This window comes from Triturus cristatus, chromosome 1_2, assembly GCF_964204655.1.
Source record: "Triturus cristatus chromosome 1_2, aTriCri1.1, whole genome shotgun sequence".
In the NCBI taxonomy this organism is placed as follows: domain Eukaryota; kingdom Metazoa; phylum Chordata; class Amphibia; order Caudata; family Salamandridae; genus Triturus; species Triturus cristatus.
In genome coordinates this window covers 1,139,379,344-1,139,401,481 of record NC_140580.1, presented here as the reverse complement: position 1 = coordinate 1,139,401,481, position 22,138 = coordinate 1,139,379,344, and the positions used below count along the sequence as shown (strand labels likewise).

The 22,138-nt window shown below is 43.2% G+C and overlaps 1 protein-coding gene across 4 annotated transcripts in view; it reads left to right on the top strand.

Moving 5' to 3' along the window:
* MED22 (mediator complex subunit 22) overlaps nt 1-21,142 on the top strand; it is a 196,858-nt gene extending 175,716 nt beyond the window's left edge. For 2 of the 4 annotated variants that reach the window (XM_085613878.1, XM_085613877.1), the window contains exons 2-5: nt 4,225-4,368; nt 7,316-7,396; nt 7,912-8,162; nt 18,711-21,142. In XM_085613878.1, coding sequence (XP_085470004.1) covers nt 4,246-4,368; nt 7,316-7,396; nt 7,912-8,162; nt 18,711-18,897 — 642 coding nt within the window. In that variant the 5' untranslated portion in view covers nt 4,225-4,245 and the 3' untranslated portion in view covers nt 18,898-21,142. Of the gene's footprint in view, nt 1-2,510; nt 2,617-4,224; nt 4,369-7,315; nt 7,397-7,911; nt 8,163-18,710 lie in introns of those variants that run through there. The other 2 variants (XM_085613879.1, XM_085613881.1) reach the window with 2 other exon arrangements.
* The last annotated feature ends 996 nt before the right edge of the window (nt 21,143-22,138 follow it).

Here is a 22,138-nt window from a genome sequence, read left to right as displayed (position 1 = left end):
AGCTGGTATCCGAGAACGGGCTGAGAACTGTATTGTTTCTAATTGTTTTGTTTTATCGCTCAACCACAACTTTAGTGTCTTGCAAACCTAATGCAATATATATTAAAAATACATACTATAAATAAAGGATATAATTAATATACAACAATATATATGTCTTTAACAGGTCACGAGAAACGTGGTTAATGAATGTAAATGCCTATGCCTCCCTTGCTCAGATGTATTTTAGGATGACTGCATTACAAGACCTCCTTTCCTATTTGCTTCACGATGGCAGATTAGCTTAATGGCTACCTGCATAATATGGTTGCACCATGCATATAACTGCTGTAACTAAAGAGGTGACAGACTCAGCCTTTCTTTCTAATGTGGCTGAAATATGTAGCATTTGGGATGGATACTCCTCACACTTTTTATAGCACTGCGAAAACGTGCCTCCCTATTTGAAACCAGTTATTAGTTTTATACTGGCCTTCAATTTTAGTGACCAATGTTTTCTACACGCATAGCTGACAACTGGAAAATCTGTTTTGAGGCATATATTTATTGAATAAGTTATGTTTAATGAAGTGCATTTTAATAGATGTGAAATATTTGGTGTGTTGAAGCAGAAAAGTAAAAAAAGAATGTACTAGTTAGGCAAGCATACATGGTACTTGGTCTATGCCGACACAAGGCACTAAAATCGATACAAGTTAGATGTAAGAGTTTTAGGCCTTATTCTAATGTTTTAACAGAAAAAAGTTTCCCATCAGGGTTCTTCCCAATGACACTCCCCCCCCCCCCCCCCTCCCCCCACTATCTCTTTTGTCAGTTCTGCTCTAATCTCTTCCTCACAAACGCACAACCCCCCCCCTCCCTCCGTTTTCCACTCCCTCTCATATTCCTTCTCCCCTGTCCCATTCTTCTCTAACCATTCCTTTCTCTCACGCACATACCCTGCTCCAGTATCACGCTCTCTCCTGTCATGCATTATCCCCAACCCTTTACAGCAACTCCTTCCTTATTTTTTTAAATTTCATTTTCCATTTGTGTCATATATTTTCCAACTCCCCTCCCTTGTAACCTATTTCCCATTGTCTGGTTCTCCAGCGCCATGAAGTCCTACGAATGGTAATTGCACTATGCAAATATGATCATCAAACAAAAGTAAAAAAACATTGTCGTTCCCAACGCCAATAGCTCTAACTTTCACAAATGCAAGAGCGATTGCATTGCAAATGCTTTTTTTTCTTTCTATTTGTCTGGGATTGATAGAGGAGGTAAGGCTGAATTTAGGGGGTTAGGAGAAGTAATGGGAGCATAGCTAATAGGTCCCGCCTTTGGGACCTCATAAGTATTTAGCTATGCAGCACAATATTCTTTGTGCAACAACATTAACTGTTGCATGGCTAAATACTTATAAGGTCCCAAAGGCGAGACCTATTGGCTATGCCAATGCTTGTTTCTTTTTACTGTTGCGGAGAGAAATGTTTACTATAGGAGGTAGAACAGAAATCTGCTTTTCCATGGAAACTGGCCTAACTATAACTACGTAGTCACGATTGTGTACTAAATTAAATGTTTATATGTATATATCTGTTTGTGTTTCATATCATGTAGTTCTACCTTTTGCATTTTTAGGTCTCGCCTGAGACAGCGCTCTAGCGCTGCTCTCGCGAGAGCTTTTGTTAAAGGGGGATCTGGAAGTGTAAACGAGTGCTTTTCAGGCCTCCAAATACAGTGCATGTGCGCCGGGCCCGCGCACCATTTGGCAGCCTGAAAAGCACTGCCTGATCACTTTCACGGCCGCTTTGATGTCCTCAGTGAGCCGCGCGGCCACTGAGGACATCAAAGCGGCCGTGAAAGTGCACACCATTTGCCACCCCCTTCCTGCGGTGTCTTAAAGTAGCTTTGTGAAGCTCAGATAGAAAGGGGCCTCTCCAGGGCGATTTACAGCTTAGGGTAAAGCACAGCACTTTGTGTACATGGTTCACAGCGGCGGGAGGGGAGTGCCAGCATTCCAAGATTTACGATAGGAAACATTCGTTTTATGTCACTACGTGCGTCTGTATAGCGCCTTTGTGCGATCCCGTAGCGTTTTCGGAATCGCGGCGCCCTTTTCGAGTTTAATGTTTGGATACTTTATGCACGTGGTCGTAGAACAGCGGCTCTGTTGAACGTTTTCGTTTGTTTATATTTAATGTTCAGCCCAGAGCACACGTATAGTCGGGGGGACTAATTATCATATGCAAATCACAAGCGCATCGCAGGAAATGACATCACAATAAGTGGTTTTATGCCCTTATAATAATTTGTTGTTGTTATATTTTTTAGACACCACGTCTATATTTTCCACATTTCAATTGGGAAATAAGCTCGGAAAAGGCTGAAAGTGACAACATTTTTAAATAGGCAGGTGAATCTTAGAAATTGCATGTTTACACAGCTTTTAGTGAGTAGGCAACTTGTGTAGGATGTATTCCTTAAACATTAAACTTGATCTTAATGTGTGTTTGCTTCCTGCTCTAGTTCTTTATCCAGCTTCGAACCACAACAGTTACTAAATTGAATTCGCGTTTTGTTTTACGAAGGAGAGCTGTTTCCACATTGTCTCTTTTTGGGCGATCTTTAAAGGTATGCCCCTTCACAGGAAATGTGTGGGCTGGAATGTGGTGTGCAGTAATGGCATGGAGTTTCCTGTATGTGCTGGAGTTTCCTGTATGTGCTGAAGTGATGTCATCTAAGGATCCCTAAGGCCTGTGTTTATCCCGCATAGCGACTGCTATCAAACAAGCATCGGCACACTGTCTTTGAACAAATGCGATTGCCCCAAACACACTTTGATTGACGTTTCAATGAACGTGTGTGTTGTTTGACAGTGTTCTTTGCTTATCTGCCAATTACTGCCTCAGAAGGTACGTGTGCCTTTTCCTCCAGGCCCCAAATTAAGAATATCCGTAACAGTTGACTGCTCACGGCTCTAGTGCCCTTTCGCATTTCCTGTCACCCTTCTGCTCAGAGGCTGTATCCATAACAGCTAGACACCGACAACATAAAGATAACAAGCATTTGCAATGCAATAGGTCTCGCAGTTACGAGAGTTTCAGCTATTGGCATTGTAAATAACAATGCCTTTTATTTATGCTTAAAAAAAAAAGGCATTATTATTTGTAAATAGCTCAAACTCTCGTAAATGCGAGACCTATTGCATTGCAAATGCTTGTTGTTTTAAGCAAGCTGGTCAATTCTCAGAAAAAAAGTATATCTACGAAAGTTATAAGCTTGTGCCTAAAATTGTCAAAGATTTGCTCAGGTTTTTCCATTCACTTAATCCAAAGGTGTATGAGCAGAAATCTGCGAAACTTTTACAATTCTAGATTTGCATCTGCTTCTTCTATTCATTCGCCCTTACCCTCCTTGCACATGTTGCAGGCTGGAAAGCTCCAGTTTTGCCTATAAGAAATGCATAAGCATGTATGTTTGCGTACTTATGTAGTGCACTTCTAGCTGTAAACCTACAGAGTGTTGTACAAGAGGACTGGATGAAAGGAAACACTGGGAACGTCCAATTGTATTCTTTCACTGTAGAGAAAATGTTTTCCATATTGATAAATATCTCTTGCACATTAGAAATGGGGGTGTTTAGGCAGTTCCACATCGATAAATCCACTCTAACCCAACATATTTAAGACTTAAGTGCACATGGGTAGAAAATGCTTTTGGGAATGCATGTGAAGGCCCAGAAAGTTCTGACATTGTTTCCATCATTCTCAAAAGCCACCCTCTGGACCAGGCTCCAAGAACCCTCATGTGCGCCCCTGCTACTAGGTTTATTATTGCGGAGAATACATCCACCTTACTGATCTTTCACAGCTGAAGTGTTGTCTGCATGCGTACATATCCGTGGACCCTGTCACTTAGAACCTTTCATTTGCATGGACCAATGACACTTTTCCACACCTGTCAGGTGTGTGCACCAAATATATTGTGAATCGGACCTAGAATGAGCATCTAATAGACTTGGCAATGAGAAACCATGCACCCTGTAGGCACGTAGCCATGTATAGACTAAAATACAAAAGAGATTTAAAAACTGAGTGCTCTCAAGGCTGCTGGAGAATGTGTCTAGGGAAAATATACTGTAAATAGGATTATTATTAATGTTAAGTTGTTGCAAAACTTTCTAGTTTCTGAAAAAGTGCTCCCCTTCGAGATGCCTTTCTTTCCTTCTTCCCTACCTAGATTTGAACCCTTTTGGGTGAAATGTCACAGCAGCGAGTGCTGCCTCAGAGCAAGGAGACTCTTCTGCAGTCCTACAACAAGAGGCTCAAAGATGACATCAAGTCCATCATGGACAACTTCACCGAGATCATCAAGACCGCTAAGGTGTGTTTCCCTGTAGTGCAGAGGTGTTCACTTCCTCGCTTTTTTTAACCTGTTGTGTTCTTTTGAGTTTTCTTCCACATAACCAAAACTAGTGGTGGCCAGAACAAGGAGTATCAACTAAAGGTCCCATATTCGTTAGGTAGAAACTGCCAAATGTGTTTCTCAAAAGCATACGCAGAAATTGGGTATTCGAATGAGTATTTAGCTGGGAAGCTTCTTAACTGATATGGTTTGTGCTCACGTTGAGAAGCCTTCATAGTGTGGTAGACTCTAGCAATATAAGAGTGACCGGCTGGACAGTATGGGACTTGTGATGTTGCTGCACTGTACAGCTTATAAAGGTACAAACGCAACAAGTGACGCCCCCTGGTTTTCTTCTAACTTGCACTCTTGAGCGACATGCTGGAATTTTAGACTCTGCAAACCGTATTGGGTTGGGTTAACTTAAGTCTTCTCTGGCATTTCAAGCTCCCCAGTCTCTGTGCTCCTTGATGTGATGTTCATGTGGGTGAAAGTAAACCGCGTTGAGTTTGTATTCTCTACAACTGCGAATTAACTTTTTTTTTTTTTGTTGTAGAAAGAAGCCTTTTTTTTAGAATACCTGTAGAGCATACTATCTGTAATTCTTACCAGCCCATTCCCTCAAAAGATATTGAAGCCTGCTGTGAGGAGCCTAAAAAGGACGCTTACAGGCTTCATTTGGGTTTACTCAGACAATTGGCTTTTCCCAACATTTTTTATTGGCATTTAAGTAAAGACAGCGTGGATATACAAGTGATGTCAGGAGTTCACTTGGGTGCACCCCACATGTGAATATCTACACAACAACATTGCTGCAGTAAGGGAATATCAGCATTCTGCTAGACATTCTAGAGTTAGCTCCATAAATGGTTTAGTGCTATCCCCTATGTGTTGGCAGCCGTGACATTACCAACTGTATTGGTGTTCACAGTATGAGAAGAAACATGTTATTATCCAACTTAGTTTGTAACAATGCAACCTCGTACGTTTGTGTGTTTGACCTTTCTTTATATCTTGGTGCTCCGGGAGCCATGGTTGGGGAGACAGTCATATCAATAGTGCCAATAGTGTATATAATAGAAAAAAAGATCTGAATTCTATTTCCATAGAACAATACTACTAATAAATCATTAAAGAAACTATAAAGTTACCCGATGAGTACATGTAGGCCGGTGTTTGGCGAAATGCCTAACAGGATAACTGACGAAGGTGTGTAAGTGTCAAGCCAGGGGAGAGAAAGATTGTAAGTGGAAAGGTTCTAGAATGCAACTCGGATAATCTCTACTGTGTTTTACACCGGTTACTCAGGGGGATGAACACCACCGGGGTTCCCGCCAATGATGAGTTTGTCTGTGACGCGTCTGCCATTGTAGTGAGGGGTGCATCCCATACCCGAAGCACTTCCGTCCATAGCTTTGCCACTGGGCGGTGTCGAGTCCTCAGGCATCCTCCCTCATTAATGCCCTCTCCTGTCCTGTGCCCAGGCCTCCACATCTTTCTCCCATGCAGCGACTGTGGGATTCACCCTAGACATCCACCTTGGGGCTGTGCGACGTTTCGCTAGTATCAATGCTAGGTCTACGAATCTTGTGCCAATCTTGTGTGCTTTGCGTCTAGGGAATAGTCCGAGCAGACAAACCTCTGCGTGCATAAGAGGGAGCGTTCTAGAACCCCACTAATCATAGCAATAACCTCCTCCCAGTAACCCCTCAACCCTGGGCAATCCCATGTCATGTGAGCAAATTCCACAGCAAGTGCCCCACATCTCAGGCGGGCCCTGGGTCCCCCTCCATACATAACCTGGGGTTGGTGGGGGGTCAAATATGGCATTGAATTGGACATACTTTAAACTGGTGTTCCTAGAGATACGCTTAGGGCTTTCAACAATTCTACTCAACTCTACATCTGTCAAGTCCCTGCCCAGCAATGATGTCCGTTTGTCTCTGATCCATGACAGCGGTCCTGTGACCATCTCCAATTGCGCTCTGTAGAGCCATTTCACCAGATGTCGCGCTGAGCCCAGCATCACTAGTGCCTGCAGAACCGCATGCGTGACCAGTTCCCCCTGACTCCCAGGCCAAAGTGGCTGGAGCCGTAGTCTTGGTAATCAGTGCACTTTGGGGTACTCCTTGTGGTACCTTTTCTGTATCTATCCCTGGCCATTCTGAATTAATTTACTTATTTATTTGTCTCAGTAGCGTCTGCTGGGAGGCACTTATTACTCTACTACGATTTCAAATAAAACCTTTTTTCTAAAGCTACTCCTTCCCCGCCCCCGCTCAGCTTCATATTGCATTGTATTATGAGTGCGCTGCTTTTAAATAGAACACGTTACTCTCTTTGATTGCTGAAGGGATTGGAAAGTCTCCATTCTACCAAATCTACTTTTACCTTTCCTGCAGTTCCTGCACATTTAGATTCCTCGACCTTTCCTCCTAGGACTTGTGGCTTTATCCAGGATACCTTCAGTAGTCAGCCTCTGGACCATCTCTTATTTAGGATGTGCCCTCACAAGTGGCCAAAATCGAGAAGCCTCCTTCATTGGACATAATGTCTCCCATGTGCTCTCGTTGGTAGCATGATTGCCATTGACAGGAGGACTCCAGTGCTTCGCGTGTCATTCCTCTCAGTTAAACTCCAGGATTCTTCCTGCCCCCCCCCCCCCCCATGGTAGGGTCGAATTCTTGCACTCTTTTTCAGACAACAAACTGCGTTACACAGACCGGACATCTGAGGTACTACTCGGAAATAATAAATGTTTATATTTGTATTTTCTCTGTGTGTATTTCGCTCCTATAAACCTGCCCTCGAGCCTCTGTACCTGTCCTGTTCGAAGCATGGCTTCAATGTCGAGGAAATGTGGCTTTTATTCAAAAGGATTAAATGTGATTTGCATTAAGGTAGAATTTCAAATTCAATCTTGCAGGTTGAAGATGAAACTCAAGTTTCTCGAGCAACACAGGGGGAACAGGACACCTATGAAATGCACGTGCGAGCTGCTAACATTGTAAGTACCCAGTGTGCAGGAAGTGTCTGTGCAGCATTCACTCTGGCAATGGTGCAGGGAGTTTCAGAAGAAAGTTCTTCCTTATTGTGCATGAAGTGCTACACAAAACATTCCTGCTACTCCTTCATGTCACAATGCAGTCTACCTCAGACCACCCCATCATGAAGATATCACTGACATCTCCCTTGTTCTTGAGCACATAACACAGTAATGCTTCGCACCCATAACATTGAAATCCTGCTACATTAGAATCAGCAGACCAAACCGAAGAGGGTCAGGCATCTCGACAGGTACAACTCGGGGACACCAGCCTGACAGGGCAGTACTTTCTCTTCATGCTCTGTGGGACTCTTAAAGTTTGCTTGTGATTATGCAGTGCCATGTGCCTGAATCTAGCCAAGTCCACTCTCCATAAAACTGTTACATATAAATTAACTTTCTTAGAAGTATCTCTGAATAGACTTCAGTGTTACTAGCTTTTCTCTTTCCACCCATCAAAGTTTGTTCATTTTCAGCAAACATACTGGCAGCTTACAAGACAATCCTATCTCCGACAGGTGAGAGCTGGCGAATCCCTGATGAAGCTAGTGTCTGACCTGAAGCAGTTTCTCATCCTCAACGACTTCCCTTCGGTGAATGAAGCCATCACCCAGCGAAACCAGCAGCTGCGCAGCCTGCAGGATGAGTGCGACAAGAAGCTCATCGCTCTCCGGGACGAGATCTCGATCGACCTCTACGAGCTTGAAGAGGAATATTATTCTTCCAGGTACAAATAGGTGCCCGGACTGGCGTCTTTGGTGGGGACAAAGGCCGTGGCATGAGAAAAAGAACATGAATTCACCAACCTGAGCTGCCAGAGACCATTGCGCCCATGTGTACGTTGAAGAGCTTCTCGGCTGCGAACACAGCCCTTTTGCCTTGATTGCACAATGAGAGTCTGCCAAACCTGCTCCTGCCACTAGAGTCCTTCTATGCAATTCTAAGGGCACCTGGTTTCTACTCCAGATGTTACTTATTCTATGTTTGGTGAATTCCTTCGGGGTTTAAAATGATCTATATAGATACATATATTCTATTTAATAATTATCCGTGCTATATCACATTAGCCACTGATAACTATGGCTATTTAAACCAATATACCAAATATTCCTTGAGCAGTTTAAAGGACAATGGCACGCTCAGCAGATCAAGTTCATGAGATCCACTTGGAGCCAGACTAGTCTTTGTAACTCACGTCTCCGTGAATTCTGCTACATACTCTACAGTTCCTTCCGTTTTTAGCTGGATCGAACATTTGGGGGTGCTTATTCTGCACCCCCATACCTGAGAGCTGCAGTGCTTGTAGAGCAGGGGACTCCAGCCTTTTCTGTAACCAGAGCTACTTCTGTTCATTGAAAATGCTGCTGCGCTACTGACATTGTTATTGGTGAATAGTGACCACATCAGACAAGATTACATTCGCGGCCACCCTATGCAACATTACCGGCACTGATCACCTCCGTGTATCAGGGAGGGTTGCCAGCAATAATGTAATAAGACAAGGCTTTGAGATGCCTTTACACAGATAATCTATAATAGCCATAGCTGCAGCGCTTGTGACACTAAGGTAATATTAATAATAAGTCTTTACGATGCTACATGATTTCACTCAAATATCAGTTTCAGAAATATTTTAGAAATGTTGTAATTTTTCTTGAAGCAACGTCCTATAAGTTCTGTCGATACATTTTTGACTTGACTACACACCTTTCAATTTTGATAAAAAATATATACATTTATTTAGTAGACTGGGCTTCACACAAGAGAACTACTTGCAGGTAGCTGCAGAGCTAGCAGTAGCTCACAATCAACTCGTTCGAGAAGCCTGATGTAGAATTTAAAAAACACATGACCATCTTACAATGATATTCTCGCCTAGAGAAGTTGGTGGTGAGACTAACTGGTATTTCAATTCTGGTTTCGCTTTCTTTGTTGGAATGTTGCAGATTGAAGCAGCAAAATTGAAATTTCATTTAAAAAGACACGTGAAAAGATACAGTTTTGGGGAACCTTTTGGACATGACTAGTAGTGTCCTTTTTTGGGTAACCACAGAAAAGGTCAAATTAGAGGTTTTGCAGTTGTTGATGTTACCACAGCAAATTATCAATACTGAAATGTAAGTCACAGCTCAGATTAGTCTTCAGGATGGTGAACTGCAAGTACAGTATTGCGAAACCTTGTAGGTCATTGAGAGCTTGGAAAAGTTACTGCAGTATTGTATAGAAAGAATCAGCCCCCTTTATTTACTACTGGGTAGGGGTACAAATGACCAGTGCGCACATACTTGCTACCCCTCCACCCTACCATGAACATTTAGGTCTTAATCTGTTCAGAGCTCGCGTGTTCTGATGTCACCAATATGTTACGTTTCAGACTTTGATACCATGTTTTACCCTAAGACACCCAGGCTACCTTCCTCAAACTCCACAGGGTATTCCCACCTGTGGCAGTATATGCTTGTTTGGAAGGGTTCCATTCTTAACACCCATGGCTCACTGAGTAGTCTTAATTATGTCCCCTCATAGACCTCTCGGTCAGAATCTCTGCACAGAATATGAGACCAGATGCATGCGCCCCAAACTCTTTTGTTTTAAGCAGTTCATTCTTGAGTGATTCTTCCTCTGACTGCTTTACTAAGTTAACTGTGGTTTCAGTACAGTCCATGAGCCTGAGGCACTGCTCAGAGACACTTTGAATTCAAAGTCTTCTCTGCCAGTTTTCTAAAAGTAGGTATTCCAGTCGTGGGGCCTTCATGGGATCATCTGTACCTTTCTTACATGATAATAGAATTACAATGTCTTCTATCACAACAAATCACTGTTGGATTTGCGAGAAACGGGAAACCATTATGAGACCCAATTTCATGGTTCTGTTAAATTAGAATTGCAGAACATTCTGTCCAGTATTTTAGCATTGATCTTCTATCTGCAATTTGACAATTTCACGCAATTTGTACTAGACAAACTGGCGCTCCCAAAGTCATGTTTAAAGGTTTGTTTGTCCATGTTAAAAAGTCTTGGAACTCCCAGACTTGACGTCATTGAAATTAGTAGTCTGCAAACTGGGAATAATGTGGGAGAGAGGCTTCTCTTCAGGAGGTAAGCAGTCATTTAAGTTTAAACATCAAGAGTGCACTGCTGCTGTAAAAGCATCTAAAATTACTATTTCGCTGCTTCGATTGTGTACTCGTACAATGTCTCTAATGAACTTTTCCAACCTGTTTTCGACTTCTTCAATGAAGACCCTGTTGCATTCCTCACAGGAGCTGTGTGGTATCTTTTCCTCTTTCTTTGGACAAAATGCAATATCTATTCATTCAACCACTGATGCAGAATAAATCTTTTATACCTCAACTTCTTGTCAGCTGAAATTGGGTGTGCCTCCGGCCACCATGCTCGCGCAATGGTTGTTTAATATATCCCTTCAGCTAGTTGCTTGTCTTCTCTGTTAACTTTGTGTTCGATTCTATATGTATGCAGAAAACATTTAGTTTGCTTGGTCTGGTGCAGCACTGCAAACCTAGTCTGTCACAGACGGGACTGGCTTCTTTGCCATTTGTTCGTCAGCACTCTGTTGGTGGGTTTTATTATACCAAATACATCTAAAATGGAATTCTTTAACAGACACACTGTATATTCTTTGAAGTACTATCAATTTACCTCAGAATGTGGGAATAAACCTGCAATCCTCTTTAAAATCGGTTCACAAGATGTGAATTATTTTCGATAACAAGCTTTCATTCAACCTCGGGCAGTGGTTGGAGTCAGTACCCTTTTCTTTTATGCTAAATCCCTCCACTGCATCCTTCCTTAGCTTGATTTGCATTGTCACCTCCAGTTCCATAGCCCAGTCGGTGGTAGACTATGGAAGTAGCATGTATCTGATCATTGCTGAAAGAGCCTGACAGCCTTCCCTTTAATACAAGGTGCGGTAGCTCCACTGCTGGGAACAAGGGCGATCTTGTCTTTCCCGGTCTCTGCAAGCTCCACGGATTGTCAGTTCAGAAGTGAATCCAGTTTCAACCTTCAGCAATAATGCGCAAAGAAGCTCACTCACACTCGTACACTTTACTTGCCATCAAATTTAAATGGCACATTGCATGACCATCTCCTTGCACATTCTGTTTACGCACAAGGGGACAACCAGAGATTCGTTCTTCTCTTTTGCTGTGTTTAGGCCATGGAATCTCTGTCTCTACTTTATTCCTAGTTGTGTCTTACCTTTTAGCAGGCAGCCTAAAACTTGACTTTTGTGTTTTATGATTAAGTTCCCTTCTCTCAAACAGTAATGTGAATCCATTGAAAATAAGGTAACTCGTATTTTTTTCATAAGTTAATATTCAATAACTTTATTCAAACGTATTTCTGAATTCGGACTCCGTGTATAGAAGTTCCGAACACAGGACCAATTTTAGCCACTGTCATCAGCACAGAAAGGATAATTCTGTCCACTTCATTTTGTGTTATATATTTTAGCAGCTGTAAGTGCTTTAAATGTTAAGCTTTCACAGAAGAGCCTACTTGTGTGGCATGTTCTCTAGCTGGAGAAGTCAACTAGTCCGTCCATAACTGCTACATTAATAACCAGGCCATTGTTAGTCTACAGGCAATTTGTAGTGTAAGAGTTATGGGTATTTTCTTATCACTCAGTGCCAGATCACTGGACTTATCAAAATGTTCTCGACTAGCCCCATATTGCAGGGGCTGTTTTGAGAGGCATAGAGGTTCGATGTGCATGTCTCTGGGATTTATTTGACATAAGAATCCAGAAACCCAACAATAATGCAGACCCAGCTGCCTATTAAAAGCGAAAAGCTAAGCGAGACCTGCAGGACAGTGGATTAGTCACAGTCCCAGTTGTAATCCACAGTTGTCCTTGGTGTCATCCAGTCTTCTTCCTTTCTGTCATTCTGTACTATTGTCCCTTTGGTTTTGGTGAAGTTTGGCCTTCATGCCTCTGTACCAAAATCATTATCCACCCTAACTGCAGGCCATGGGCCTCAGATCACCAAGCAGTTTCCCTGATCTGTGTCCCGTTCAACGTGCACTCAATTTGATGTCTGCAGGTATAGCATGGGGCACAACCTCTGTGTTGTGGTTGCAAAACAGTTTATCTAGTGATCTGTAATCAAGTAATCTGAGAATTATTTACTTGAGTAAGGAAGAACCGAACTTAAATTGCAGCCCAGCCTTTGTGTTGCCTTTTGATTTTTTTATCCGACAGTTTTTGTTCCTGTGCCTGCGGTGTCCGCATATGCACATGGAATGTCTAGAAGCTGAGTTCTATGGAAGCAAAAGCATTGGTTCCTGCTTCTGTACAGGTATCAATCAAAATAAAAACACAACCTCCATGTTTGTGCCATAGTTTCTTCGCACATATTACAAACGATTGCTGTACTACGAAGTTGGGGTCTGATCCATCCACAGCTTTCTGATAACCTGAGGCCTGTGAAGTCCACTGTGCCCACTACTCTAGCCAGGACGTTTTGGCCTTACTGTAGCACAGTTCTATTTCCCGAGAACAAGCAGTGGGTTATCTTCCAGATTGTTTTGCAGCTGTGTCTCTTGAGACGGTTACGCTTAATTTAAAGCAGTAGTATAGGCTGCATGGCAGTGCTGTGTGGAATAGTGCAGCCAATTAAAATATATATATGTATACCTGTGTGTCAAGTCTTATTACACCTCTTGCATAGATGGCATTGATTCTTCTCTCTATAGTCACACATTACCTTATTACATCTGCAGTGCAGAGTTGAATGCATTCACTAGTGACCTGCCTAGTGCTGCTTTTGTAAAGGCTTTTTATTGTTCTTTAAGCTCCATTAGAGAACCTAGCCAGTTATTGCCTGTTTTTCACACTGGCTCTGACGTTTGTGTTTAAAGAACATTGGTAGCTCCCTCTCGCCTAAACCAGGGCCCTGATGCATTGAAGGCCCTTCACGCACCTGGGTGGCACACAAATTCCCTTGCTCTTTTGCTGGTTGCCACCACAAGTCAGCAGTGGGTAACCCAGGAGTGGTTTGGTGCACCTACAGGCCCCAGTTTTAAGGAGATCTTTGCAGATATATTGCAGCGCACTTGGAAATTGTTCTGCTGAAACCAGACCATTGGATTTTTCTTCCGGGGTTTTATATAGCGCGAACTTGACCTGAAGGTATCAGAGCGCTTTACATGAGCACCAGTTGCGTTACACAAGGACACATTTATTTTTGTTAGGCACAGGGAGATTAAGTGACTTGACCAGAATCACAGGCTGTTCACCGTCATTGCCGAGACTCGAACCCTGTTCTCCAGATTGGAGGTCGACCGCCCTAGCCATTAGGCCACCTCCTCTCCCCATGATGGATGTTCATGAATCATTAAAATAATGCGATATTCATGGCTGCTACAGTGGTTCGGTGAGTTAACCGCTGACCACATCTGGGGTAATCTGCATGTCACATGTTTGAATGCTGGCAAAGCAAAGGCTGCCTCGTATCTTACTGAGGTCCATAACTAAACATCATAAAATTGACTGCAGGTAACTCCTCTTATTTAAAGGGCCTATAATTGGAATAATGTGGTAGGAAGCACCCCTAAAAAGCAAGTTAGTACTATAATTATTTATACCATCACAGGTATCCGATTCTCTCCACCCTCTTGCACATACAATTAGGGTTAAGTCAAAGTCGAGATGCTTGACCTCTTTACTCTAACCATGTGGCGAATAAATCATTCTAATAACCTTATCCCTTTGAACTGCTAGATCCTCTGCAGGTCTGAAGCTGTTGAGAGCACTTTTATGTGTGTTCATTTTCCTTGTATTGTTAAGGAATTGAATCTGTCTGCGGGTGATGGAAATTATATTTTTAAAGGTACTCATTGGTGTTTAATTTCAGTAATCCATCCATTTACTTAGCAAAATATTGTAAAGCTTATACGTTTAATAAAATGCAAATGATATTACGAGTGCGACTGGCTGTCCCTTATCTGCCTCCAAAATGTTGGTAGTGCTGGAGAGCACTTGGTTGATGACTGCCAAATGGGACCAGGAGGGGTGATCATCGATTCAAGTTTATTAGCAAACATCACTTCAGATGCAGGGACTTTAGAACCCACTCTTGTAGTAGAAAAAGCACAAGCTTCAGAAGGCAGGGTGCCTCTGGCTGAATGTTTTATATGACATTGTGCAACTTGACAGGATGACAGTCACAGTGGCGGCTGCTTGCATTTTTTGGTGGGGGGGGAGGGGTGGAGGGTGTTTGAAGGAAAACAAACAAATTGAAATTGCACATACCTGCCGCTCCGAAGGCTGCCGCCTTGCTCCTCTCCTCCTCGACTCAGCAGCACACAGCGCAGGCTCCCAGATGCCGATCTAGGAGCTTCTCTTGTCCTGGGAATACTGTTCCCAGCACAAAAGAAGCACTAGTATTGGTCTGAGTGGCCTTGTGTGCCGCTCACAGTGCCTAGGAGCCTGTGGTGAAAGCTAAGTGCGCATGTCAGTTTGGCCGGCCAAACTGACATACTCACTTGAGTGCCCACCACTCCCACCTACCCCACCCTATCCCCCTCTATGCCTGTCACACAGGATTGCCTGGCCCTGCCCTGCTCATCTGGGCTTTGAGACAGGCATAAATAAAATGATAATAAAATGCTTTTATTATTTTGTATTTTATCTTTTAGTGGGGGGGTTACGCTCCTCTGCCGTTACGGAGGAGCCACCCCTGGCCAGTCACCTGCTAGAGCCCGCTTCCAAAGACGGCAGCTGTGAATTAGTCTTTCCTGCCACCATTATCATTTGCAGGGTAGGCGGTCACATGCCAGCATGGCTTTGGAGAGACCATCGGGGCTACTTCTGATTCGGTCGCTTGGTCAGTCCCATGCCTGAAAGATTAGTGGTGCTGGGCTCAACAAGTCACATATCCAGCTGCCCTCTGAAAGGCTGTCCGGGCTGGGCTGGGACCCAGTCACTGTATTTCATTCTTGCCTTTGGAATGGGGACATTCACTTAAGTCGCAAATACCACCGCACATCTGACTACTTCACCCCTATAGTGCTGCATTACCTTAGAAATCAGTATGCAGTAACTTTGAAAACTGAAATAAATTTTTTTTAAAAAAAAATATATATATATATATATATATATATCCAAAACACTTTTCCCAGCTCTTCCCGCTTCCCATCCGGCAAGACAGCGAAGAGAGAGTCACGGACACCCGTTTTCTTTGTGGCAAAATCAGGTCTTTATTCAATTACAGCTTACGACGCGTTTCGGATAACAGAGTATCCTTGTTCACATGCGGAAGTGCAGTCCGCCAACAGTTTTTATACCCATATATATTATTTTTAATTTAAAAAATGTTTTCACTCCTACATTACGAAATGAAGATGGAGTGAAGACTGTAATTCTTATAACTTTATTAAATTACTAATCAGCGGATTAGTAATTTAATAAAGCGGATTAGTTGACTTTTCAAGATTATTAGTTATTAAGGAGCTCTCTGCAGTTCGTGGGCTGTGCGTCAACACTCCTGTTCATGGCAGCAAGTTGTGGTGTCCCTGGTGTTCTCGTGCAGTGCAATTTTGCAGTGGAATTAGAAGTTTGCTGTGTTATGCTCTAAATGAGGGGTGGAAGTCCAGGACCCTCATAAGTCTTTTGGTATTTTTTTTGCACAGTTGAGACGGGGGCTGCTGTTGGGCATCTGAGCTTCATTGAACACCACTTGTCGACATAGCTGCACACCGGGGCACCCTTGCGCACAGCCGGTCAGCTTCGAATGAGTCACAAATGTGGGACCACAGTTGTGATCCGTTGAAAGGAGATAGGCGCTTAGCATCACTGGACATGTATGTGCATCGGTGATACTCAGATCACTAACATCATCCCCTCCCTTGCTGCTCATGATAGTAGGCACTGCAAGCTAAAACCAGGTGCAGTGCAAGTTGCAGCAGCATCAAAATATGCTGCCGCCCCCCCTCTCACATAGTCACTGCTCCCCACACCCTGCAAGACCCCAAAGTCTGTACCCGAGTATAGGTCTATCCAGATAACACCAGCCCCCTCCATGCGATGACTTTAAGGCATGAGCTGTGGCAGATGTGACATCCTCCCCCACGCGCCTGCCTCTTTCACTCACCAATACAAGTTTGTGGGGTCAGGTCTTATAGCCATGTATCAAGCTTATGAAATGGAGCCCGAGCTGTATCGCACTAAGATTGTGTGGAGCTGGAACACAAACTATGTTGTGTCTGTGTTTTTGTTAATCTTCTTTGGCTGGGTTAATTCTAGCACAGTATTTATTGATGCATTGTTTCAAATAAAGTTGAATAGTAAATGTTGTGCATATTTGGGATTTGTGTTCCTTTGGGATGTTTTGCTGATTCTCAGTCTCTCTGAATTGCCTTGCCACCAGCGTTTGTGTTGCGATTGTCGCCCCATTTGAGCTACTTTTCCTCTTTACCTCTGCCTGTGATCTTCGCTTTATCTGCTCTGCCACCCCTTTCTGGCGCCTTAGCCCGCTGCTCCTGCTCAGGCGCGCTTTGCTGTAAAGTGTTGCCAGAGGCATTAGAACTGTGGCTTTCACTTAAGACTGCTGCAGACTTGGTACTTTTAAGGGCACAAATCGTCTCATGCATCTAAAGGCAGAATTACTTAAACTGCTAGTTTACCATAATTATTAATTTTAAATGTGCACTTTAAAAAAATATTAGAATTTTATTTTTTTATGAAACCTTGTGTCTCCCCTTTCTCTGCTTCTGACTCTTTCCGGAGCGGGCAGAGTTTGTGAGCACCCTAGTCCCTAGTTTTGTTGTTTTACTTTTGCCCTTGCCCTGGTACCATGTGAAGGCAGGGCGTCTGGGTATGGACCTTTCCACCGGTGGCAGGGATGCTTGCAGTCTGGACTCTGTTCTTAATGCCCTGCTCCTTGTCTAGTCACTTTGGCATATTGCAAGTATCAGATTGTATTAATAAAACTAATATTATTCTTCATTCCTGGAGGGCTTCTTTGGGGGTTTCAGTCAAGAGCCTGCTAAAACATTCTAAAACTTGTGTTGCTTTCATGGTTGTTGAAGGGAGCCCCTCCCTCTCACCCCAACTCATCAAGGGCCAGACTAGGTGCTTGAAGTTGAAGTAGCCTCTCCAGCCGGAGCGCAGGATACAGTCCAACCGGCCCCCTCCTCCTCCCACCCTACTCTGAGTTTATATGAAAGGCCTAGACACATATGCTTTAGGCAGCCCTCTGGCAGGTCCATACTCTGGCCGCAGCGTGTACAAAACACGTAAACCTTGGCAGTGGGTGGCTGTCAGCCCTTCCACTAGGCAGTGAATATTCTAGGATTGTCTTCTTTCAACCACTCAGGCTTCCACCAAAGGTGTCGTTGAATCAGCTACCTGTTGTAACCTTTCGGCTTATCGATTCCAAATTCTCTTAAAGCCCTATAGGCAGGTACGTCTGCTGTGTGCGCTGTATAAGAAAGTAACTTCACCTACTCACAGATTATGTCAGGGGGAGCATGATCCTGCTGTGTCCTTAGAACCCCACCATCCTAATGTCATGGACTTCTTACATTCTTACCCCTATCCCAGCATCCAGAAGGGCTCTCTCTTTAGATTAGTTTCTTAGTATGCTGTTCATTTATAATCTCTGCAACAACAGTGTTGCATGCATGAATTTAGATGAAGAAGAGGAGTTCCATTATTGTGAACATGCTTGTAATATCAATGTTCCTTGTATGGCAACATGCCTACTGAGAGATGTGAAATGGACTGACCCGCCTCCCCAGCTTCCACCTCTCAAACTGCAAGGAATAGGAAACAAACCCACTCCTGGAATGATTTGTGCTCGCGTTTAACCAGGATTTCCAAATGAACGTTTCCGTTTTCATAGGTCAATATTAAATGCATATGCACATTATTCCATAAGTTGCCTTCAAAGATGTGACTTAAAAAAAAAAAGTAAGGCCTAGCGCCAAAGTTTGGATCCTTTCCCAGTGTGTGTTAAGTTAAAAGTATATTTCATAACTGGACATGTTTGTGCCCTGTCAGTCTTGGTCATTCATTGGAATGTGTATAATGGGCAGCTTGTAATATGCTGCTTATGCAGCCGTTTCATTGGTTGTATCACTTTGGTATAATTATTGTGTTGCTTTTCTTGCAGGACAATTTGTCACTTTCTTAATGCTTTGCTTCTGTCTTGCTTTTTTCTTCCCTTTTATCTTTTGGTTGCTTTCTTATTGGCTGGCCCTTGCTTTGTGTCTTTCCTACGTGGGTGGGTTTATGTTCTGGTAAGTACAGCCTCTGCAACACCAACGACCTGCCGCTGTGTGAAGTGTACTGGAGCCAGGACAGCACATCTTCGTCCCCGGTGAGGTCCAACTCTCCACTGGTGGCGCCCACCGAACAGAGTGCCATCACCCAGCACTGCCCATCCCCACCGAACCCCCACCTCAATGGCCACCATCACCCCATGGACCACATGTAAAGGGAAGGAGCACCCCTCATCCGACGCCTATCTTCCAAGACAGCAGAGATACAAGAGTGGAGCCAAAAGGATAGACCAAAAGGGCCACCGCTGCTGTATATTTGTGCATTTCTATCCCTAGCCGAAGAATATTGTTTTCTGGTTAAAACCTCATTCTGCTAAAAGTGTATCACTTTGTGAAAGTTTTCCTTCGGGGCCCGTCCCAGGTTTATTTAAAGTGTAAAATGTGAACAATTTTTTTCTACCTTCCATATGATTAATTACTGATTCATTGCCATGTATTGAATTTTCAGTTTTTGTAAAATATTTAGATTTCTTTTTAATTGTAAAACATTGATGACCCTGATAGATACGCTTGTCTTTGCTGCCGGGGTGTTGTCAGATTCTAGGAGTGACATGTTTGGCAAGTTCCTGCAACGATGTCTGTCTCTGTCTGAGACCTGATGTCCCAGTCAGATGTTTCCTAGCGTAATGTCACAGTCTGGTTCTTCCAGTGTTGTGACAGTCTCATGTCTTACCAGGATGCCACAGTCCGATGCCTGATACAGTGCTATCACAGTCTGACATTCTTTTCCTGCAGAGAAGTCACTGCCTGAAGACCGCTTCTGCATTGATGCGGGAGCCTGGCATTTGGCTCCTTCAGTGAGGTCACATTCTGGAGTGATGTCACTCTATGGACTCTTGTTGACCGCTTGCTGCAGTGATGTCACAGTACGATGGCATGTTTGTACAATAATGTCACAGGTTACTGCAGTGAAGTCATTCTAACTTCTGGCTCCTGCAGTGGTGTTGTAGTCTCCAATGATTCTCTCCACCTGGCATGGGTGACCATTGAGAACTCTGTGAAGCTGAAGTACATCCCGAGATGTCTGCATGTGTACATCTTTGGGGAATATAACGTGTTTTGATAAATGAAAAATACCACCCTTTAATTGAAGAAAAAAATTGACAGTGACAAGAAAAAGAAACCGCCAAGGGGGGGTGAACCTGGGAGATATTTATATATTCTCTCTCCCTCCGTGTCAAGAAGCACTGGGCTGTTTTAGGCACATCTACCATCCTTGTGTGATTCGCCAGCATTTTAAACTCACCAAAAGTAACAATACAGTAGCTTTATTTTATGTTGCCAGAAACTGTCAGTGCAGAACCCCAGTGTCACACACAAATTAGCTTTACCTAATCAACCCCTACCACCACACTCCACCTACCTACGACCATGCCAGTATATGTTGAGTTTTAGTACTTGCTAAAATGATCTGATGATTCTGCTCAGCAAGGCATGTGGAAAATCTAAACTCCCATCTCCTAGACATTGAGCCCTTTCTGCAGCTTGGGTGATACCAGTGGTCCAGCTGTGGTGAGGATCCTTGGCATCAACCTTTACAGTGCTACAGATGATCCCTAACATCAGGGCCCAGCATGCAGAATGTCCATCAGGACTGTTGATGGGGCTCCTTCCTCTTCAAGTTGTTTGGCTGTTGCTACTGGACTGCAGAGTTCTCTCTTTATTTTCGAGCTCCAAAGCTAGCTTACTAATATGAGAACTTTTGGTTGTGAAATTGAACTTTGCATTTCATCTCAAATACAGAAACAAGCGTCCACTCACCCCACCATGCTGCATGAAGTGCGAACGTTCTAGCTCTTTTCATTGTCAAACGATTACAGAAGAGAGCTCTGGATGAAGCATGTACTCAAAATAATTATCTGACAATTCCTCCTGTAGGCTAAGTTGAATTAATATCATGTATTTTTAGTAATGGAAACATTATTCATTGAAATACACCTTGGGCCAACATCTAATTGACAACATCAAGGAAACTGCTTTGAAAATTCTGAGCATGCCTGGTGACAAAAAATATGAAGAACTTGTGTAATCCCTAAAATGCACATTTGAGCACAATGATCCTAGAGGGGAAGGAATAGAACAAAGAGATATACAGTATTTTGTTTCATTTTGACATTTCACGCTACCTCTTCAATCTGCACTGACCATGGAGTATTTCTCAAGCTTGTCAAAGTATTTTTCTCATCTTTTAATGCATTCTTTTGGTCACTTCAAATAATTGTTATATAATAGAATTAGAACTGAAGTCAAATAGGAAGAAATGAAACATTGACCCACCGGATAGCCAAACTATTGTTACAAATAGTGTTGCTCATACTGTTTTTTTGTTTTTATAGGTTCCTTGCGTTTCGTTTTTGCGTGTTAATTATAGAAAACTACTGAATAAAGTGTTTTGGTACATTTTGTAAAATACTATTTTGTCCAAAGAGGTGATCGGGCATGTGAGCTGGAGGGATAGGTTATTCTTGGACACTAAGTTAAGGGGCATTGGCTAAAAAAAACAAAAATGCCTACTGTGACGTTCCTTACTATTAATATTTGTATTTTTATTCCAAAAACCTTCCAAATGTTTGTATTTAAAACCTTTTTCCAAGCATGCCCTTTGTGCTGTCCATCATTTAGTAAACTGCATTTATCCAAGGTGGTAGAATTTCTATATCACTTAGAACTTTGTGCATTTATTGATCACACACTGCCCCCTTTTCCTCCTCCTGATGTCGTTTACTTTTTTAAACAATGGTAGTGTCCAAAATGGAGGTCAGACCAAGCAAGAAAATGCTTACAAAACACTAAAACATTGGAAGAGTCTTAGATTGGTAAATCTGGTACAGTCGGTACTCCTCCGCTAAGGTGGAGGAGTGTCGCCCCACTGCTCTTAGAGCAGTGAAAAGGGGAAAAATTAAACAATATTAACAAGGTTATTATCGTTTTATTTTTGTTTGCTGTGGGCTGGGTTAGGGCGGGTGGGGCTGGTGGTTCAGGGTGGAAGGAGGAGTGGACTGCGCACACTAGACTGCTTTGCCGGCTGTTTCGGCCAGCCAAGCAGTCATGCACACTTTGCATACTCCCCACCATTCTATAGTGGTCAGCCTGGTGGGTAATATGCACAGGCTCCCTATCCCCATCTGTGCCCCGAGCCATGGCGCTCAGACAAATAACAATGTTGCATTGCAGCATAGTGATTGGCTCTGGGGAGACTGTGTACCGGGTGCTTACTGCTGCTTCTTCCGGACTGGAGTCAGGAAGGAAGAGCAGAGAAGCGAAGGAGGGACGAGGTCATCAGAAAAGGTAAGGTTTAAAAAATAAAATTATAAATATATTTTCAACCCCCACCCCCCCAAAAAAAACCTCCATTCCCTATCAGCCGCCGCTGGGTACAAGAACAATAATGGTAAA